General features: G+C 43.7%; 1 protein-coding gene across 1 annotated transcript in view; it reads right to left on the bottom strand.

Moving 5' to 3' along the window:
• The window catches only part of LOC115930786 (Y-box-binding protein 1-like), a 48318-nt gene that overhangs the window by 14771 nt on the left and 10305 nt on the right, over window positions 1-23242 (bottom strand). Inside the window, 5 exon segments of the mRNA XM_031002174.3 lie at window positions 3566-3659; window positions 8690-8846; window positions 11349-11408; window positions 15637-15746; window positions 18255-18328. Of these exon segments, the coding sequence (XP_030858034.3) occupies window positions 3566-3659; window positions 8690-8846; window positions 11349-11408; window positions 15637-15746; window positions 18255-18328 (495 nt within the window).

The raw sequence follows: 23242 nt of genomic DNA, 5'->3' as shown, positions 1-23242 counted from the left end.
AGCAACACTTCAGTCGCTGGGAAACTGGGATAGTTGACCATCCTAGGTGAAGGGCATGAACTTTGGAGCTTGCCAGATCTCAGATCTCATTTCTATACTTACTGTGTGTGCCTTAATTTTCTCATTTGCAAAATGGTAATAACAGAGGCAACAGTCAGATGAAATGGCAATTCATTTAAAGCGCTTAGCTTGACACCTGACATCTGCCATGCACTTAATAAATGTTAGATGCTGTTATTTATTTATATCATTACTACACAATTTGTGTGCTTCCCACTATGGTGCTCCACTTGTAGAGAGCAGGGCCTGCTTCTGGAGGCCTTGAATGCCAAGGCTAAGGGTACAGATGTCATCCTTTAGGACAGTAGTTTCAAAACCTGACTGCACATCAAAATCAGCTGGGAGCTTTGATTAAAACCTAGATTCTCTAGTGGCTCACACCTGTAATCCCAGCACTTTGAGAAGCCAAGGTGGGACGATCACCTGAGGTCTGGAGTTCGAGACCAGCCCGGCCAACATGCTAAAATCCCATCTCTACTAAAAATACAAAAAATTAGCTGGGCATGGTGGTATGCACCTGCAGTCCCAGCTACTTGGGAGGCTGAGGCACAAGAATTGCTTGAACCCGGAGGAGGAAGCTGCAGCGAGCCGATGTCACACCACTGCACTCCAGCCTGGGTGACAGAGCGAGACTCCATCTCAGAAAAACAACAACAACAACAACAACAAAAAAAACAAGCCTAGATTCTCAAAACACATCGTCTAAAAGTCTGATTCAGCATGTCTGGGGTAGGATCTGCTGGTCTGCAATAATTGGTCTTTGAAAATTGTTTAAATACCATTGAAATTTTAGAAAACATTCTAATCAGTGTGTTGGGCAGTTTTGCTATGTATGGATATTTTGAGTTGCGGCAAGCCTTAACTGTGGGCACATCCACCAAGTTAATGCAAGGTTAGGGCCTCTCCTAGCCAGGAGAGGAAAAAAGCCTATTGTTTGCATTTTTCCTAGGACTTGAGCCTGCAGGAGAGTGAAACTACCAAGCAATCTGTTGAGATCCCAAATGGTTTCTAACCCACAGAATTTCTCATTCTCTTTCCATCCATCTGTCTCAGGGACTGTGCCTCCCCTACCATGCTCCTGGCTGCCTTCCCAGGCTCCCATCTCTGCTGAGGAAGGCATTCCCTCCTCATGACCTCATCAGAAACGGTCCCTTCCCCAGGGCAGGACTTCCCACCATAAATTCTCCATCAGCAGAGGCCCCTCCGGCCAACTGAGAGTGAGCAGCGAGTTCCAGCCAGTGTTCTGTAGTTCAGCATGAGTCAACATGGAGACCCTGCCTCAGTGCATCAGTCAGCCCTGGAAGCAGTCTGGCTTAGAATGCATTTCTTACATGTTTAGAGATTGCAGAACAGCCATCAGTTTTATCCAGAACACCTGTAAATAGTTTTTTGAAACAAATTATCAGAGCCAAAAAACAAAATAATTCTTGCATCTACTCCTCTTCCTTTTTGAATTGACATATCTAAACAAAAACCAAAAGGAACACGTAAATCAGGCTTTACTGCAATGAAGAGATAGTGTCCTATCTCATTTTACTAAGAGGACATATGTAAATGCTGAGTTATTTCTTCTCTCACGACACATCTGTGTATTGTTCAGGGGACCAGCATTCTGCCAAAAACAAATTTAGGAACACTAGATAAATGAGAAAACTTTGAACCAGAGACAGAGAGATCTGGGATGTTGATGTGGCTTTGTTACAAATGGGTCCAGTGGCCTCTGGGAAAGACCATCTCTCTAAGAGTCTGGGTTCCTCCTTTGTGATGGGTAATGAGGTGGGGTGGGAGGTGCCTGGGGGTGGGGGTGGGTGGGATTAATTTAGAGTTGTTTTCCGATGAGGTAGCCACTAGCCACAGGTGGCTATTTAAATTTAAATGCAAAATAATTAAAATTAAATAGAATTAAAAATTCAAATTTTCAGCTGCACCAGCTGCATTAAAAGTGCTCGAAAACTATGTGCGGTTAATGGCTACCATATTGGACAGCACAGATGAAACATTTCCATCATTGTAGAAAGTTTTATTTGCAGTACCTGCCTAGATTGGAAATCATAGTGTAGGATTCTATTCTACCTCTCCTCTGCATATTGTCCCTGTGACAGACATTGCTAATAGATCATAGCATTCTTGTCTACTATACCCTGATGTGTCTTCACTATCTTCCTCGGAGATCCATTTGTGCTCAGTTGACCTGGAATATGCATGTGAGACAAACCATGTGCTTCTAGGGACCAGATCTGAGTTCTTAACCATTTTTGTGCTGTGACCCCTTTGGCAGTCTGATGAAACTTATGAAGTCCCCTCCCAGAAAAAAAAATGTTTTTAAATGCAGAAAACACAATATGAATTACCAAGGAAACCAATTACAGTGAGATATAGCTATCAAAATGTTAAAAGAATAAATGTTTGACATAATAATAGATATGCTTTTTTATTATTGCACCAAATAATAACATCTGGTGGCAGGTGATTTTTTTTACTTATAATTTTATAATTTTAATGTAATTTTGAAGTGGTGCTGAAAGCAAATGATATTTTAAGTATTTTGTCAAAGCTACCATGGGCTATAAAAATAACTTTGATGTCTTTGATGAAACGAAGTCACAGATATTGCCAACACTATTGTGTGATGCTTCCATTCATAACTGAAGAAAATGCTAAATTTCAGTTAGTAGTTACTAAAAATAAAGATGCATTTTTCCCATTGTTAAAATAAAAACTTCAGCTGAATTAAATGTAATGGAGTTTAATTGAGCAATGAATAATTAGCGAATCGGACAGCCCCCAGAATCATAGCAGATTCAGAGAGACTCCCGGGAAGCCTGCTGGTCAGAACAAATTTATAGACAAAAAAAGGGAAGTGACATACAGAAATCAGAAGTGAGATACAGGAACAGCTGGATTGGTTACAGCTCGGCGTTTGCCTTATTTGAACACAGTTTGAATACTCAACAGTGTATGAATGGTTGAAGTATGGCTGCTGGGATTGGCCAAGACTCAGCCACTGTTACAGGCGCATACTCCTAAGTTCAGTTTTCAATCTTGTCTACCCACTAAGTTAGGTTGCAGTTCATTCTCAGGGCTCAAATATAGAAGTACAGAGTCCTTCTCAAGACATATTTAGTGTGCTTTAACACCATCCAAATTCATGGACTCATTAAGTTCTACTGACAGATTTCTTAGGGTTCCATGGACCTTTGCAAGGAATCCCTGAAGTAGGTGATATGTGAAGTTCCTTCTGGATTTGCCATTTTATGGCCACATAAAAAAATTTCTCCAAATTGTTCATGCATGTATGGAATATTAGTGTGCCAAGGCTGATGTCCCTAACCATAATCCCCCTTCTTCAAGAGCATCTCATGCAGTTGAGGAGACGTGGTTGGGAGTGGTGGAGAGGTGAGCACAGAATGAAGAAAGGGGTCAGAAGAAGGCTAGAGAAATCTGCCACCTCTGTCACTTTCTGTGGGGCAGATAGGGAGGGGAGGGGCTCACTGTCACTGCTGACCGCAGCCGACCACAAAGGGCATTCCCTCCACAGTGAACTCAAAATTAGTGCCATGAACTCCACGGACGAAGCTAGAAAACCAAATGGTCAGCATCTGAAAATGACACCCCCTTCTTTGAGCACTCCCTAAAGACCTTTTATGTTGTGGCCTTCAGTGCCTTTGGAACAGTTTTACGCCTTTGTCAAAACAAATAGAATGCCCACTAGTGAAAAAGGACTTGCTACAAATACCAGTGACAGTGCAGAAATAAATATTTATAGCCTGGGCTCTGAGACCTACATATTCACATTTCTTATAGAGCCTGGAGCCAGGCCTATGCCAGTGAAAATTGATTTACACAATAATTGTTTTTCCATTTATAAGAAACATATGCTTGCCACTACTTTCTTCTGGGGATCTTGACAGATCACAAACTCAGTCAAACGTACAATAATCAGCTGGCTGTAGCAGCAATACCCAAATCAAACTTGATTTCCCATTAATCGACATTTCATGATCTCAAGCCCAGTAGCACATAGCCCCGCCACAGTCTCCCCCAGCAGAATGCCCTCCCCTGCCAGCCAGGGAAAGGCACTCGGTTTCTTTGGCACTGCGTCTCTTGTGTAGTCGGAATGCATCATTTTATTCTTTGACTTCTTTGTCATTTACTTATGCATCATTCACTCATTCATTTTGCAAATAATTACTTTGTAGTTACTGTACCCTCAGCTCAGAAATAGATATTGGGGGAATGGGAACTAACATTTATTGGGTACCTTCTGTGTGCTAGGCACAGCACCATGCACTTTCTCATTCCTTACTACAAGTACTCGCACAACCACCCCGTGATTCTGGAATTATTATCCCCCAGTCTTAGCTATAAAGAGCTCAAGGCTCAGATAAGTAATTAACTACTTATCTAATTTTCTAGAAAGAGAAAAATGAATAATATGATTCTGATTCTCCAGAAGTTTACAGTCGAGAGGGGGAGACAGTATTGATATAGCTGAGGAACTACAGATACGAGAAAGAATTAAATAACAAAGCAAGATAAGGTGATTACATTTTGAAATGAGAGAAGAGATAAGAAAGGCACAAACAAGTCATGCCTGTAATCCCAGCACTTTGGGAGGCTGAGGCAGGCAGATCACAAGGTCAAGAGATGGAGACCATCCTGGCCAACATGGCGAAACCCCGTCTCTATTAAAAATACAAAATTAGCTGGGCATGGTGGCACACACCTGTAGTCCCAGCTACTCAGGAAGCTGAGGCAGGAGAATTGCTTGAACCCGGGAGGCAGAGGTTGCAGTGAGCTGAGATCATGCCACTGCACTCCAGCCTGGCGACAGAGCGAGACTTCAACTCAAAAAAGAAAAGAAAAGAAAAAGAAAGGCACAGGGATCACTGTGGACCGGGATAGTCAGTGAAGGTGGGCTTACATCCAAAGATGAAGACTTGGTCACTGGGAAGGGGGTGAAAGAGGACATTCCAGGAAGCAGGGTGGTGTTGAGCAAATGCCTAGACTTAGAAGTTAAATGTAATTTGGGAGGTGCGGTGGAGCATGCCATGAAGGTAAAGACATGTGGAGTGAGAGTATTCCTTAGCACAATGCCTTATGTGAAGGAATGATCAGATGCATCAGAGAATGAAAGAGTAAGTGGCGGATACTGCTATGTAGGTGGGAATGAAGCTGGCTAGATGTGGTTGGATTAGGTTGTCGAGGGCTTCGATTGGCAGGTTGAGGAATGACGACCTCTAGAATCTAGAACACCTAGCTGGAGATTTCGTCTGTATAGAAGGGAATCGGATGATTATTTGTGATTCTTTATTGGTAAAGCCTACCCTAGAGTCAAATATATGAATATCATGAAATCCAAATCCAAGCAAAAAAAGAACACAAGTAGCCAGACATTTTTTAAAAAAGTGTAATCATGTACAACCCCCCCTAAACATCCCATGATACAAGAGTGGTTAAGCAAATTGTGGGGTAAGACTGGAGAAAGGGAGGTCAGTTCAGAGGCTGTCGAGGCTATGATAGTGAATAGTACGAGAGAACTGAGAGTAGGAATGGAGAGAGGTGGATTGATCCCAGAGATACATCAGAGGTAGAATCTACAGGACATGGTAACTGATGGACTGAGAGACAAAGGAGAGGGAGGAGTCAAGGATAATTTATGCCTGGGTTTCTGGCTTGGGCAACTGAGTAGATGAAGGTGCCATTTCCTGAGGTAGGAGAAGATAAAGAAGCCAGTGTGTCAGGGGAAATGATCAATCTGGCTTTCAAGAGTTTGAGTTTGACATCTGACTAAAGGCATTTGCCAAATAGCTGGCTGTGTGGGTCTGAAGCTCAAGAGAGAGACCTGAGCTAGAGACATAGATTTACAAAGCACCAGCTTCTAGCTGATAAATGAAGGTGTGGGATGGACAACACTGACCTGGCAACATGAGCAGGGTGGGAAATGGAGCTAGGATGAGGCTGGAGGAACCCCAGCATTTAAGTGGGGGAAAGAATTGGAGCCCAGAATGGAGACCAGGAAGGAGTGATCAGAAAAGTAAAAAAATGCCAGGGAAGGAAGATTGTGGTCAGCACCCTCAGATGGTGCTAAGAGGTCGGTAAAAAGTGGAAATCATGGTGTCTATTGGGTGGAGCAACTAGAAGGCCTTTGATGACTGTGGCAAGGACAATTTCCATGGTATAGTGGGGACCGAAGCCAGATCCAGTGGCTTGAGGAGCAAGTGGGAGGTGAGTCTAGTCACATCATTTCAGAAGTTAGGCTGTGAAGGACATAAAAGAAATATGACAACAGCTGAAGGAGAACAGAGGATAAGGAAAGACTTAAGATGGGCCAGAATGGGAAGGACAGAAACATCTTTAAATGCTTCAGGTGGAGGCAGTGGAAAGGACGTAGAAAAAACCTGGAAGGCCATATGCCTACATGTTAACAGCGGTAACCTGTGGGTAGTGTAGTCCAGAGGTTCCTGAATGTTCAAAAACAGGCTGAATGATGTTTGTTGGAGTTTTGGTATTGTCTGTTTTATTGCTACAAAATTCTTTAAAATGTGTCCATTTACATGTAGCATCACACAAGTATGCAGAGATTTGATAAATGGAAGCATTCCCCTGTCTGCCTACATTGGACGGCAGGGAGGTTTGCCCAAAGCATCACGATGATGAATACCAGTGGTGCCCAGCATCCAAGATGGCCCCAGTGAGCCACAGCTCCTGGCTTTCAAGGCTTTGTATGAAAGCCCTCCCCACACTGAATCAAGGATGTCTGTGTGACCAACAGAGTATGATAGAAGTGACAATTAGGACCAAGGCTAGGTCGTAAAGGGCATTGCCATTTCAGCCTCAGTCTCCTGCATTGCTCACTCTGGAGAAAGCCAGCACCATACCATAAAGACACTCAAGAAGCCCTGTAGAAAGACTCATGTGGAGAGAAACGGAGGCCTCTGGCCAACAGTCAGCACCCACTTGCCATTCCTGTGAGTGAGCCATCTCAGAGTGGAGCCTCTAATCCCAGCAAGCACTTACATGCAGCCCCAGCAGACCCTTGACAGCACTTCAGGAGGGACCCTGAGCCAGCACCTCCAGCTGAGCCTCTCTAAATCCCTGCCCCACAGAAATCAGGAGAAATTTCCAATGATTAGTATGGAAGCTGCTACGTTTTGGGGTGATTTGTTATGCAACAATTAACTATTGTGGGCACCCTACATGTGTTGTGGGGCCCATGGGAGCGTCATCCACTAGACAACGGTCTGGCTATAATAGCATTTAAAAATAGAGGTACCAATTGTGTGTTCGATTTAAACAACAAGTCATGTGCTCCGGCATCCTTCTGTGTGAGGAGCACAACCACTCCTACCACATCACACACACACAAATTGATAACGCTACCTGTTTTGTAGATAATATTTAGTATGTGAGTGTTGTGTACGACTCAAGTATGAGTCAAGCATATGTGGAGGTTTTCAGATGCTATAGTTTTAGGATTTAATTTTGGAGGAAGTGAACTTGAACAGTTTCAAACTGCATAATTAATGACATTCCATTTTCATGACAACTACTAATTAATCATGCCTGTTATCATAAACTTTTAGCCTGTGGGAGTTTGGGTCTTCCTAGCTCACATGGGAGAACAAATTGTGTTAGACTTTCATTTTGTTTTTTTAATTGTGAAATGACTGGGGTTGAGATAAAGTGGTGGGAAGGGGTGGAGTGGGTGTGCTCCCTGGGAACCACTGGACCATTCATTTAGCACCTGGGTTTATCAAACCCCCTAAAGTCAGGGGTTAGCTCTTTCACGTCTGCGCCATGGCCAGCACAATGCCTGGCACATAATGCTGGTTCAGTAAGTATTTGTTGAATAAATACTAATTCTGCTCCTTTCCTTGTTCTTTCATTCTACTCATAGAGTTTAATAAAAACCCTGTGGAAGGTTTGGTATGTTTCACGTCTACAGAGAATGATTGAGAAAAAGTGTTTCACATTTCTCTGGGGTCAGTATGACAGGACAGTGCTATCTCCCTTCCCTTCTCCCCTCCTCAGGCCCTGGAGCAGTGGACCTGGAGGATAAGAGCGGGGTTCCTCTCCTGGACCCCTTCCCGCTCTGTGAGCACCAGTTGAGGAGTGTGTCAACAACAGCAATAGTGGCAGAGACTTGGGGGTGTCTGGAATATCCAAGGAATGGTCTTGTGTGTAGAAGTGAAGTGGCTTCATGAGTGAGACCCATTCTCGTTCAATGGGGCCCTTTTGGTTTCATTGTGTGGCCTAGGGTTAGAACATGGCAGCTGGGAGACACTTTGATTTCCCAAGCAAGCTTGGCCAAGTCTCCCTCTGTCCTCTGAAGAGGAGGCAAATCTCCCTTCAGGGCAGTCAGTGGATTTGCGCCTGGCCCTGGCGAATGTGGTCATTTCCGGAAGGAAACAAGAATAATTTTCCACTCCCACATTCTGGCCACTGCAGGGCAGGGAAACCACTTGCCAAGTCAGGCAAAGACATTCCTGGCTCATCCTGGGGCATTCTTTGAGCTCATCATCTGAACCTGATGACAAGAGACAGGAATTGTTTTTGTGAGGCTCGTGGGTCAGGGAGTTTTGCTGGTTCAGAGAGAGGATTGAGGTCATGCAACCAGGCAGGCTACCATGGCCACCAGCAGCTCTTTAACTTCCATGATGACTCGTAGATAAGCCTGGAGAGATGGATGGCTGCAGACTGGCAGGAACACTTGTCCTGGATTTGGGTAGGCCAGGGACACCAGGTTGCTGTTGCTGGAATACTTGGAGCAAAAGCACTTGTTTCTGAAACCAGATATCTTATCATAACCAGCTCTTGCCTCTCCATTTATAAAGGATGGGGTCAGCTAGACTTGGGAGAGGACAACATGACACAGACATTAAAACAATTGTGTGTCCAGACCTGCCCAAAGGCTGTGGGCGAGTTGGCAAAGTGTGTTTCTGGTGCCCTCAGGTGCCCCTCTGTGGAGCTCATTTTGAGCCCACAGATGCCCCGTGCTTACTCCCTCCTCTGCTCCATCAGAATTTGTTTCAGTAAAGGATTTGATATCAGTCATGCACACTATAGTGGGAATTAAAGCCATTTAAGCCTTTTCTCGGAGTGTGGCTCTCATGGCTTAAAAGGCAATCTACTGTGATTAATCAAAGGCCACAGTACAAACCTTACTTAATTCAAAGAAATTCTAGTTTTTTGCTACTTTAGAAAAAATGAATTAAACAGTTTACTTAAAAAAAACTTACAAGGGATGTTAATTAACTTTTTAATCTTGTAACTTTGGGAAGTAAGTTGGACAATTATTATTATTATTTTTAGAGATAGGATCTCAGTCTGTCACCAATGCTGGAGCGCAGTGGTACGATCATAGCTCCCTGTAACCTCAAACTCCTGACTCAAGCGATTCTTCTGCTTCAGCCTCCTAAGTAACTAGGTCTACAGCCATATACCACCATGTGGAGCTACATTTTTTTTTTTTTTCCGTAGGAACGAAGTCTTGCTATTTTGCCAGGCTGGTCTCAAACTCCAAGCCTCAAATGATCCTCTCGCCTTGGCCTCCCAAAGTACTGGAATCACAGGTGTGAGCCATCATGCCTGGCATGGACAACTATTTTTGCCCCAATGTTGCAGGGAGGAAACTAAGGCAGAGAGCACAAATGATGTGCACAAGCTCCACAATGAATTAATGAGCTGGCATTAGCATGAAGGCCTCTGACTCAGGCACCAACGTCTTTCCAGGGACCCTATAGTCCCATGTAGGCCAAAGAAAGCTCCATACACCTCCCCCCTGCAGGTGACAAGTGCTCCACGCCTGAGTATCATTTAGCCCACGTAACAGTCCTAGGAGCTAGGGACAGTGCCTGCACTCACAGATATAGGCATGGGGGCTCAGAGAATTTTTTAAATTTTTAAATTTTTTGTGGGTACATAGTAGGTATATATGTTTATGGGGTAATGAGATATTTTGATATGCAATGCATAATAATCACATCAGGCTAAATGGTAAGCAACTTGTCCAATTGCTTACAGCCAGAAAGAGGCAGCATGAGAATTTAGTCCAGGTCTCTTGAGCTCCCAACAGGGCTCTTTGCTTGTAGCGGGTCGTTTAGAGAGTCCCCAGACCCCTCTCAGCATCTGAGCAGAGAGGGGTAGGAATGACACACGAGGCCATAGCTTCCAGGCCTTTAGCTCTGGGGGAATAGTTGGTAAGGGGCTCCTGGGACCTTTCCAAGTCTCCATGGCACTGGGAGTTCCCACGATGTGAAGATCTGCTGAGTTGGCTGAAAAATGTAAATAATGCACTTTTGGCTTTTTGAAGCCACATTCCATTTTAGTGATTTATCATCTTATAAAGGCAGAGAAGGGCAAAAACAAAATATGGGAATAAGTGATTTCCTATAGGGAGGAGGAGACTAGTCCCTGCTGTGTTGTGTATTTATATTGAGTGTCAGATGCAATTCTTCTCCTGAATGTTCAGGAGAGGGGGTCTGATTCTCTGAATTCTTCCTCTGTGCTGTCATGAGACAAGATGTCTGGTACAATTAAGAAAGGGCTTCAGTGTCTACTGCTGACTCCCCAGCCCCCAACCCTCTCCCCACCTCCATGAGCCTGTTAATTAGAAAGGAAAGGTCACAGCCTCTCCAGCAAAGCTGCCAGCAATTCATTGAAATACTCAAAGAATTTCTCCCAGTTCATCTACTTTCGTACATTCATTCATAAAACATTCACCAAGCATCTGTTTGTATGAGATGTCATGTTACATACACGTGTAGATTTATATATACACACATGTATATAATATATATAATGTATACATCTTATATGTGTACATGTAATATATGTAATATAATATAATATGAATATATTACACATTAAATATGAATTTATATATATGAATATGTTATGTGCATATTCATATTATAAATATGTAATATATAAATATATTCCATATATTTATATGTTATATGTATGCTATATATACATATATGTATATACATAGGATTACATATGTATATATTCATATAAATATGTATATATATTATATACACATAGTAATAAGCTAATATTTGGTGACACTTTCTGAGTCCCCAGGCACCATTCCAAGGAATTTACCTTATAACTCACCTCAGCCTAATACTTGAACCCCATGAGGTAGGTGTTTTATAATCCTTCATTTACAGATTAGAAAAACGAGGCACAGAGACAGATGAAATAGCTTGGCCAAGATGTCTTAGAGGGTTGAACGCAGTCTGCCTGAGTTCTCTCACTGAGTCTGCCTGTAGTGCTCTCACCCATCACAGAATGCCATCTCCAGGAAGACGAGGCAGTCGTACAGAGGTAGGAACAAAGGCCTAGGGAGTGCGGAGAAGGGCGGGGCCATCTGCCAGGGAGAGGCCTGTGGTGAGAGGAGTTTTCACTGAGGAGATGGCTTGTGAACTGAGAGCTCATCTCAGCCTTGAAAATAATTGCCGGTAAGGTGCAGTGGCTCATGGCTGTCAAACCAACACTTTGGGAGGTCTAAGTGAGAGGACTGCTTGAATCCAGGAGTTTGAGACCAGCCTGGGCAACATAGTGAGACCTTGTCTCTACAAACAAACTCACAAAGAAAATAATTGCTTTTCTACCAGTATAATCAATAGTTGCTCCTTCATCTCTGCATGGGAATAGATTGACAACAATGATTGTAGCAGTAATAGTAGTAGTAGCAGCCGCAGCCATGGTAGTATTAATCATGACGCAATGCTTGATTTGCCCAGCACTGTGACAGAGATCCAGGGCTTTAGATCTGCACGTTTCCCTGATAACTGAGGCCTATGCTTTCAAGACCAACATCTGTGCTGGCTCCAGTCTATGTTGTGTCTTTTTTTTTTTTTTTTTTTGATAAAGTCTCGCTTTGTCACCCAGGCTGGAGTGCAGTGGCGCAATCTTGGCTTACTGCAACCTCCATCTCCCGGGTTCAAGCAATTCTCATGCCTCAGACTCCAAGTAGCTGGGATTACAGGTGTGTACCACCATGCCTGGCTAATTTTTGTATTTCTAGTAGAGACAGGGTTTCGCCATGTTGCCCAAGCTGGTCTCGAACTCCTGGCCTCAAGTGATCCTCCCGCCTCGGCCTCCCAAAGTGCTGGGATTACAGGCGCGAGCCACTGCACCTGGCCTGTTATGTCTTTTAAGCCACTCAACAATTCTGTGAGGCAGCTCTTATTATTCCCATTGTCACATAAGAAAATGGAGCCTCCAAGGTGTTAGGTAACCTGTGTGCCTCAAGGGCCAGGTCAGGTTGGAGCTGGATTTGAATCCAGGTCTGCATGACCTTCCCACTTTACTTTGCTACCATTTTTAATTGATATCTTTCTAAAACATGCCTCACCTATACCTTCTTTAGTAAAACACAGCACAATGCAATGTAACCTTTTCTTTGTTGACTCAAGGCCGCCCTTGTGAACACACTTGTGAAGCCATTGTCTGTGGTGTGCGTTTGAGCACTAAAAAAGGACCTAGCAGCCACCTGAGCCATCATTGACTTGGCCAAAACTGCTCTGCTGTTCTTTACCTGCCCGGAGATACTTTTAGGGGTTATTAAATTGTATGGGGTGATGGAGTTCTATAGCACTATAAATAGCTCAGTCTGTTCTGTCCTTAGAGTTGTTGTTTTTTCAGATTCCCTCGCTGTGACCTTCTTTGTTCTCTGTCATCACTTCTTTAAGCCGGGTGCCTGTGCATCTATTTCCATGACCTCCACACTTCCAAACCAGAATTTTCCCACTCTCAGTTTGGAATTTAGTGTGAAACTGAATAAAGGTTGTCCAAGGAAACCAAGGATTGTGTTTGAAATGAAATCCAATATGATCAGTGCCCAAGAAAGAATGAAATGGATGAGCTCCGAGACAGCGGTTTAGATGGGACTTCCCAGATAGCTTCTTCATTGATTCCTCCCAACAAGACTGTGTCATGGGTAGAGACTGGTATTTCCACAGTTTTACTTGCTTAGGGTCATGCAAACTCATGAACTGGAATTGGAAATCAGGTCTTTCTTATTGCCTAGTTTCCTGCCACTCCCCCTGGGTCAGTTTGCAGCAAATGGTCAGACACTTCTGGCCATCCACCTGTGGCTTCTGTGGGACCTATCAGGTAAGATAGGGTTGAAAAGGTCCTTGGAATTTGGCTCCATAAATTTTAAGGGCCCCCAAATGACTGCCTCAGCTCAAAAGCATCTCTCTCAGGAACCCTGAGGCCACTCTGTAAGGCATTGATGGTACTTGAAAATGGTTTTGGGGACACTAAACTACTATAACCCATTAACATCTTCAGAGTAATTAATTTATCATTCATTCATGCATTCATTTGTATGCCAGGTGTCAAATTCTTTGGCCATTAAGATACAAATGAAATAGCCTCAACTCCATCCCATATATGGTGGGAACCGCTTTCTCTCCTTCCCTTCATTGCTAATTTTCCCAGGGATTTGGATCAGGAAATGGGCTTGAGTTTTTCTTTGTCACCTGGGCTCTGAGCACCAGCTTCTGCTGAATTAGTTCTGTGGATGGATCAATTCCCCATCCCTATTCTCTCTGGCTTCATTCCAGATGTACAACACAGCTGCATTTCTTTGACTTCCCACAGAAAACATCACCCATACAGGGTACCCGAAGGTGTGGCAGACTTCACTGAAAGTTGAGCATAACAGTGAGAAGTGGTTCCGTTGTACCCTATAAGCTGCAGATTCAAATATTAACCCCTCTTCCTCTCATTCTTAAAAAGTCCCTTGGCTGTTTGTACTTACACAGGTTCCTATCGTGTTTATTAGCTCTCTCCTTTTCTCTTTTGTCTTCTGCCTTCCAGAATTTTACTTCATTTCTTTTGCTGATCAGTTTTGTTCTCTCCAGCTCCCACCTCTCTAGATAACATTTTCTCCTTCCATTACACATTCATTCGCTCATTCAACAAGGATTAAGCAATATCTATTCTAACATTTATTTACAATGGGCTGCTGAATCATTTGGCTTTGGTACAAGATACAAGCCATGCCAGGCACTGTTGAGGATACAAAGGTGAATTAGACATGGATCCTGAGCCCATGGTGCTGATAATCTCCATGGGGAGATGAGTTACATGCCAGATAACCAGAATGGAAGTTAGAATGTGTTAAGAAATGTAAATGTGTGGGAAGACAGGCCATGCTGTAGGTGATGAGATGAACAGGGAACGTAAGGGTGTACTAGGATACAGTACCAAAAGAGGGATTAGGGCACAGGAAGCCTTTGGGATCAATATTTCTCCCTCTATTCCCCCACCTTAAAGTCCTGACTCTTCTATCAGACTGAGCTAAAGCAGGGATGAGAAGGGAAGTGGGTCCCCTTCCCTGGAAGCATGGCTTGGACATCTTGACTCTGTTAATAGTGACAGCCAAGATCAATACCCCCAATTCTCTGAGTGTAACTATTAGAAGAAGCACCTGCCACGTAGTAGGTACTCAATATCCCTTTGCTAAATGAGTGAATGGATGTTGAGGAGGACTGATAACTCATTTGGGTTTGGTACAAGATACAAGTCAACCCAATGAAAGCATAGAAAAATATAAGAACCTGGCTGGGAGTCAGGAGATCTGGGTTTTAGTTCTGGGTTTAGTCATGTTTTACCTTCTACCTTGGGCAGGAAGTCACTTACCCATTCATTCATTCATTCATTCATTCACTCAGTTGTTGAAAGAGCACTGAAAGTATCTACTTTGTGTCTGACTCTAGGCAATGAAAGCTGAAGAAAGGGCACAAGTGGGACAGATAGAAACATACCCAAATGATAAAGAAGTTTTATACAATTTAGGTAAGAAATTTAATAAATATTAGAATATAGAGGTGCTCTGAGATCCCTCATAAACTGTTTTGCGAACAGAGAGGATGGGATGATTGTCTTAACCTTCCTTCGTCCAGCCTGTCTGGGCAGTCTAATTTAAAACAACATCCTTAGAGTGCATTTAAATTGCTTATATCCTGTGACACTGGGAATAGTGAACTCCGCTTCATTCTGAAAAGAATGATTGCATCAAGGAGTAAGACACAGGACATACGGGTCACATTTAATGAAAACACATAAACTAGGTTTTCTTTGATCCTGTCCATTTAATATCCTCCAGGTGAGTTTAGGAGGCACTTACACCTCTAGATGGGAGGAAGGCTGCAGCCCGGTTGCTGAGGAGGGATGCGCAGTGCCCTGTGTGGGACTCAGGGTGCAGGATGCAAGCCAAGCTCTGCTTCCACTTGCTGCTCTGCTTCCACTTTCCACTCTGCTGGAGCTGAAATAATAGCATTTATTCCTTATTCTAGAAGTATCCTGGGATTCAGCTTCCATTTTTATTATGTGTGTGTATATATTTGCAAACATACATTGGCATAGTTGAAAAAGACAGAGAAGGCACATGTCAAAATGTTATTAATAATAGCTGTCCACTGAGTTTTTACTATGGATCAAGTGCTTTAAAAGTATTTTTCCAGTTAATCCTCATAACAAATGGATATGGCTAAGTATTCTCCCCATTTTACAGATGAGGAACCTAAGGCATCATTAGGTGGAGGTGCTTGCCTGAGCTCAGTGCCCAGCCCTCTCTCTGCCAGGTACCGGGAACCCGACTCCTCCTCTGCAAGGAACTCCCAGTCCAGCAGCGTCTCTTCTCTCACAGTGGTGATGTCATCCTTTCAGATGAGAGTCAGGACCCTCAAGGAATTGTGACAATCAAGGTAGGTCAAGATGGGAGAGTTGCCACGTTATTCAGTTATTCAAAATATATACATAAGATTTAAAATAACCAGATTTCAATGTTAAACATCATTCTCATTTTTGTAAATAGAAAAAAAAAGGAAAAAAATGTGACTGAAGAGAAAAGAAAATGAAAGCAAAAACAGAAAAGATGAACTATGAGGAAAGGAGGTGTGATCATAGATGTAGAAAATTACAATAATTTTAGGCAAATGCAGGTGTAACTCTATAGCAACAAATTCAAAAACCTAGAAGGGACGAAGCATAAATAGATGCAATAGGAGATGAAACACTGGAATAGATCAATACAATTCTTTTTATATGATGCTATTTTATTTAGATAACCACTTCTACCGAGGCGGGTGGATCACGAGGTCAGGAGTTCGAGACCAGCCTGGCCAGCACGGGGAAACCCCATCTCTACTAAAAATACAAAAATTAGTGGTGGTGCACACCTGTAATCCCAGCTACTCGGGAGACTACCACTTCTATATTCATCAACAGATTTAAAGGAGGGGAACATGTGCTCAGATTTATAAAGGTTGATAAGACATCCAATAAAATTCAGCAGGCTTTCCTAATAAAATTCTGAAGAAGAATAGAAGGAAATAGCTAAATATGATAACTATTATTTGTCAAAAACCAACACCAAATATTACTAATGGTGATACGTTAAAACATTTTCATTTAAATCTGAAGCAAGGCAAGGGTATCCACTATCTCCATTATTATTCAACATCATTTTGGAGGTGCTAACAGGTTCTATAAGATAAGAAAGTGAAATAACTTCTACAGGTTGAGCTTCACTCATCTCAAAACCTGAAATCTGAAATGTCCCAAAGTCTGAAAATTGTTGAGCACTGACATGTCGCCACGAGTGGAGGATTCCATACAAAAGTACTGAACACAAATTTTATTTCATGCATAAAATTATTTAAGATATTATATAAAATTATTTTTAGGCTATGTATATAAGGTGTGTATGAAACATAAGTGAATTTCATGTTAGATTTGAGTTCCATCACCAAGATATCTCTCATATATATGCAAATATTCCAAAATACAAAAAAAGTCTGAAATCTGAAACACTTCTGGTGCCAAGCATTTTGGATAAGGTATACTCAACTTGTATAAAATTTTGGAAAAGAAGAGATAAAATTGCCCTTTTGGCCGATGCCATAATTGCATCTAGAAAACCCAAATATTCTAGAGTTGGTAGCACAGGTATGTGAATGCTGTCCTTGGAGGTGTGTGCAGCACACTGGCATTGGCTGAAACATGTGTGTAGTGGCTAGACATGGGAACTCAGGTGACAGCCTCTCAGTGGACAAATGGCAGAATGAGTAGAGTGGACACATACCATGGAATATTGGGCAGTCATTAAACAGAATGAGTCAGATCGATACTACCTGACTCAAAGGGATTTCCAGGATGCATTGTGAAATTAGGAAGGTAAGGTGCAGAGAAATTTGTGTAGCAAAGACCCATTTTTGTGACATAAACTATGCTCCCATGTTTGAATGAGCATGAAGAAAGGTACTGGAGGATACATGCCAAGGAGGGAGATGGGGAAGTGAGGCCAACCAAGCCAAACCAGACCAGACCAAACAAGATCGGACCAGATCAAACTAGACCTGACCAGAACAGACCAGATCAGACCAAACAAAACTACACCAGACCAGACCAACTAGTCCTGTCCAGATCAGACCAAGTCAAACCAAACCCAAACACAACAGACTGTTAAAGTGTCCCTGATTAAGCAACTTGAGTGACATCCCTTTTATGTTATGCCTGTGTGTGTCTGTATGTAGATGCATATAATCATAGATGAAATGATGGTCATTGAATTATTAATGGTGACAACTCAGTGTATGGGATCTCAGGTGACTTTTTATTTCCCTTGAGCTTTTTATATTAAAAAATATAGAGCGTATGTATTTTTTACGTAATTAGGAAAAAATGGAAAAAGTGTTTTTCATTGTAGAATGATTTTTGGAAAAGGGAGGGAAAAAAGGAACCTTACTATTCTGCAAGTGGCAGTATAAAGGGGCCACTCTTCTCGGTGGCCCTTCTGCAGCCCACTTTGGTGAGGTGTATCTATCCCAGAGCCCACTGGGGAATGCAGAGGCTGAACACTGACCGCGTAGACCAGACCTCAGGGACCTTCATGCACACAGTGTGTTTCTGGGCTCCAACCACATTGTAGTACATCTTCTATGTCTCTGGCTTCTGCCCTGAGCCTCTTCCCAGAAATTTCAGGAGAGAGACCGAGAGGGACTGTAGAAAGCAGAGTGAGCTCAAAGTCCTCTTCCAGGACAGGAAACCAAGTCCTGCTGTGGCCACACAGAAACGAAAACATAAAGTTGATCAGGGCACAGGACCGAGTCATTCCCTAGGGAGCTCACATTTTCACATATTGATGGATAAGAAGAATCTCTAGTTACACTGGTGTAATTCTCCAGGCTTTTCTCTTTTCCGGTTCGAAACTGCTCTGGAGCACGTGGCTTTCCAGGGAGACCTGTGGGATTAAGAAGAGAGTGGGCCTACAACTCCATTTCCACTTGTCTACTATAGAAAACAAAGTACAGGCTCTCATCTGAATCTGTGGGCAGAGTCTGGTTGGGCTTTCTATAATCCTTCCCTGGTCTCCCCTGGCTCTGCAACTAAGAGTTGAGCACTTCCACACTCTCTCCCCACAAGTCTTGATGCTGGAAAGGAAAGCATTGCAAAGCCACAGCTCAGTGTTGCAGCTCTGTTTTCACGCAAATCTTAAACTCTCTTTGTTCTCACCTCTGTCATCCTTTTACTTTTATTTACCTGATGCTAGGGAAGAGTTAGGTCTAATGGCTGAGACATGAAAAATGTCAAAGCCCAGCATGAGAACTAGGCCCAGGGGTGCCTCTTCCAGTCTCTTTCTCAAGTAGCTTTCTCAGTTTTGGGGGACATTGACGAAGTCTCCCACAATATCTTACACTAAGTAGTTGTTTGATAAATACGTATTGAAGTAAGGTCTTTGTCTCCCCCAATACCGCATGTGAGAGGCCACGCATGAACCTGCCTGCTTCACTCACATGTCAGCACGGGCTTGTTTATCTGGTTAACTCACAGACCTATCCATCTGTTAGAATAGCTGGGCGTTGTGGCGGGTGCCTGTAATCCCAGCTACTTGGGAGGCTGAAGCAGGAGAATCGCTTGAACCCGGGAGGCAGAGGTTGCAGTGAGCCGAGATCATGCCACTGCACTCCAGCCCGGGCGACAGAGCAAGACTCCATCTCAAAAAAAGAGAAAAGTCCCCTTTCATTCTCTGGAACTCCTTAGGCCCTGATAGAATGAGTCAAGGGCAGACATCTTTTGAGGCCTGGGGCAGTGGGGGGAGGACAAGCAGGGAGGGAGTGGTAGATCCAAAGAGGCCCTGCCACAGAGAAAGGTAGAAGGGAATGGAGTCAGGAAAGGCGGAGGAAAGCCCTTCAAGAAAGCTTGGGGGACCTCAAAGATAGCCAGTGATAATGGCAACAATAATATGATAATTGCCACTGGGCAAGGATTGGAAGATAAATCATTTTCTTTCTTGCTCTCCAGGGGATGTTTATGGATTGCTTTTTCTTTTACTTTTCAGTGTTCAGGCCCAGGAACAGTAGGAAGGGATCCCTGGGCCAATGCCACATGCATTGGTTCTGGGCTGTCATGCCTGGGTTGCTGCGTCTTTCAGTAGGAGATAATTGGGTAAGGTGGGAGGAAGGGCCTTGCACACCTAACAAGGCAGGGGCCCTTGTACGGACAGCTGGGCAGGGATAAGGGAGGTTTAGGAGAGGCTAGGGCAGCAAAGAAGTTCACTGTTACAAAACCAGAGAGGTAGATTGAGCCTGAGCCCCGAGCCATAGGCCAAGCCCTTTCAACACCACTCTAGCTGGCCTGGGGAAAGGGGTTCATTTCTGGCGCCAGCCCAGGTCTGAGCAGCCTAGGTTCAGGGTGAGTTCAGGTTATACTGCCTGCTTTCCTGCTCTGGGCCCCTCCCCAGCAGGACTGGCTGGCCTGCAGACCTGCAGAGAGTCAGGCCCACCTCCTCCCTGGGGACAGGGCTGCCCTGACCTGTGGCTCCCTGTGCACCTTGTCTTTGTGACCCAGTGTAAGCTATTCTGGGTGGGGCCTCCATCTCTTCTCAGGCCTCCTCAGCACTTAGCAAGGTGTCTCCTACACAGGTGATCTCAGAACCAGCTTTGAGGTCATACAGACTTGGTTGCAAATTCTGCCTCTGCCTTGAATCAGCTATGTAGCCATAAGCCAGAGGAATTCTCTGAGCCTCAGTTTTCTAGCCTGTAAATCAGCAATAAATGCTTCTAAGAGCAGTTGTGAGGACTGAATGAAGTAATGCATGTGACATGCTTGCAGCTCAGTGCTGGACACACACATGATGGCCACCAAGCCTAGAAACAGGTCTTATCACTTTGTCATGTATTATAATGTCATATTAATAAATCATTTATCATGATTTTGCCTGTGTTTGCAGAACCAGTGGCCACTCACTGATTCTGGATTGAGTTGAAAGCCCTCAACCCATGGTCATCCATTCACAGTGACAATCAGGGACAGCAGGTGTCTAAGCACTTGCTGCCTTCCATGGTCCAGATTTCCCTTGGTTGTTTCCCCTCCAGGACACCCCAGCCTTCCCCCACTTTTTGGAAGGGCTGCCATCCAGGTCTGTTTCTGATGAACAGGGAAGGTGCTCAGAGGCAGGCTGGGCCATGGGGATATCCCAGGGTAAAGTCAGTTCAGGGCATCAGCTGTTCTGTAGGGGTTGGGCACAAGCATTCCTTGGAGACCAGCAAAGCATGTGGTACTGACGCACCACCTTCAAGGCCCCACAAATCAACACTTGGATCTAATTGCTGTTTGCCTGCCACACACAGAGATTTTAAATATTCAGGAGGTCCCTGTCCACAGGGGGCAATGTCTGTTTTGGGGGGAAAGGAGAAAGTGCCCAGGATAGCACAAGCTGGAGAAGCTCACAGAGGGAAAGACCACCTAGACCTGGGCATTTAGTGAAAGTTGCCCAGCGGAGGTAGCCACGTTGATTTAATTGTTTGTTCTTTCATGGAAACATCACACTTAGGTGAATTTGAGAGGATGTTGGTGGTGGTGGTGGTGGAGTGTCAGTAACCTGTGACACTCCTCATTTTGGGCTTCTAGAGCAAAGGCTGGCAAACTTTTTCTATAAAGGTCTAGATAGTACATATGGTCTTTCCCTGTCTTCCTCCTTCTCCTTCTTTTTACGACCCTTTAAAAATGTAACAACCAAAATAAATAAATAAATTTTAAAAATATATAACAACAACTCTTAGCTCAGTGGCCATATAAAAGCAGACCAAGGGCTGGATTTGGTATACAGCAGCAATTTCCTGACCACTGTTCTAGAGAATTACCAAAAGCCTGATACCATTATTATTAACAATAATAATATCTTAGCCCCGAGTTTAGTGTGCAGGCACCAAGCTATGCACTTTACCTACATTATCGTATATACTTCTCATAACATCCCAGTGAGCAAGGTACTATTATTATACCTTTTCTAGGTGAGCAATTAAGGCACAAAGAGGTTAAGTAACTTTCTCAAGGGCACTCAGCGAGGAAGTGGTGGAGGCTGAATTTAAATCTAGGTCTATGTGATGGAAGCACCCACTTTCTTAGCCTGCATCACGCCAACCTCTGCACTGCTATGTGGGAGCACAAGGAGGCTGGGATAGTGCTTTTCCTTCCAGTGGCTCCAGGGAACATCCATGTCACTAACAGAAAAATGTAGGCCGGGCGCGGTGCCTCACACCTGTAATCCCAGCACTTTGGGAGGCTGAGGCGGGTGGATCACGAGGTCAAGAGATCGAGACCATCCTGGCCAACATGGTGAAACCCCGTCTCTACTAAAAATACAAAAATTAGCTGGGTGTGGTGACATGTGTCTATAGTCCCAGCTACTCAGGAGGCTGAGGCAGGAGAATCACTTGAACCCGGGAGGCAGAGGTTGCAGTGAGCTGAGATTGTGCCACTGCACTCCAGTCTGGTGACAGAGTGAGATTCTGTCTCAAAAAAAAGAAAAGAAAAGAAAAATGTAGAGAAGTAGACAGAATTGGGTAGAAGGTCGAAAGACACAATCTGGCTTTCTAGTGGTTTCCCTGTACTCCAGGTATTGCTACTGACATAAAGAGGCACTAGAAGCAGAGAGGATTGTAGCAAGTGGGATTGATTGCAAAAATGATCTTCATTTGCTCATCTTTGAAATGGGGATACAGTAGCCACACCTGTCCCCACTACCCCTCTCAGCTCAACTATGATAAAGGACTCTTTGCAAGTACTCTTAGTGCTTCTGGGGCATTAATTAAATGGGAGTCTGGATTTATTCATTCATTCCATATACACATGGCTCCATTCCAAAAAGGACCTGATATGTGTAAAAGTTTGCATGGGATTATTCTTTCTCCAGTAAGAGTGGGAAAATAGTTACCAGCTCTCAGCACATACTTTAAATTTTTTTTATTTTTTTGAATCCAGAAAGGAAGTTAAAATACAGAGAAGAAAATAAATGCATTTATTACTTCCCAGAATGAATTACTTAGTAATTTTTTAAAAACCCAGTAAACAAAGAAAAAAACCACACACACATAAAGGAATGGGGTAATTTTGAGTTGTTTTCCCAAAGACAGGCCCTGCCTCGGTACACAGGACCCAGCTGTTGCGCATTAAGGATGACACAGATGGGCTGGGCATGGTGGCTCACGCCTATAATCCTATTGCCTTGGGAGGCCAAGGCAGGAAGATCGCCAGCAGTCTGGGGGTTACTCAAGGTAGCTCAACTGAGTGGCACTCACCTTCTGTTCCACAGACCCTTGGGCAGCCCTGAGACTCAGAGGGTTGAGATGTCAAAACTGTTTTCATAACAATACCGTGCTGCATGGACACTTGCACTCCAATGGTGCAAAAGCAAAAAAGGGGAGTATAAAACGGCTGGTGCCTTAGCATGAATCAAAGACAGCCCTCAAAAGTACTAGCGGTCTTGTTCTTCTCCGCTGCTATGCACTCACAAGATTAAAAAAAAAAAGGCAATGGGTTAAGAATGTCCTTGATGAAATGGTAAAATAATTGTATGGAATCTCAGTCCTGGAGCAGGAGTCTTGCTACCACCATGTGACGGAAGGGACCAATGCAGAAAGCATCATGGGGAGCTGCAGCGGTGCTCTGGAGCAAAAGCACGCATGTGATTGTTCAAGGTGTGAAAACTGAACTAGCCGCTTCTCTTTGAAACACCACTTTTAATCAAAAGAATGACTGACATTCAAACTGTTCTCTAGACCTGTATTTGGCAGACAATTTCCTGCATATGGGTGAACTAGATGTCTACTATCGGCCAAAATGGAACAACAGTAACCGAATTACCCTCTCCCAC

This window comes from Gorilla gorilla, chromosome 16, assembly GCF_029281585.2.
Source record: "Gorilla gorilla gorilla isolate KB3781 chromosome 16, NHGRI_mGorGor1-v2.1_pri, whole genome shotgun sequence".
Lineage (NCBI taxonomy): Eukaryota > Metazoa > Chordata > Mammalia > Primates > Hominidae > Gorilla > Gorilla gorilla.
This window is presented reverse-complemented; position numbering and strand designations above follow the sequence as displayed.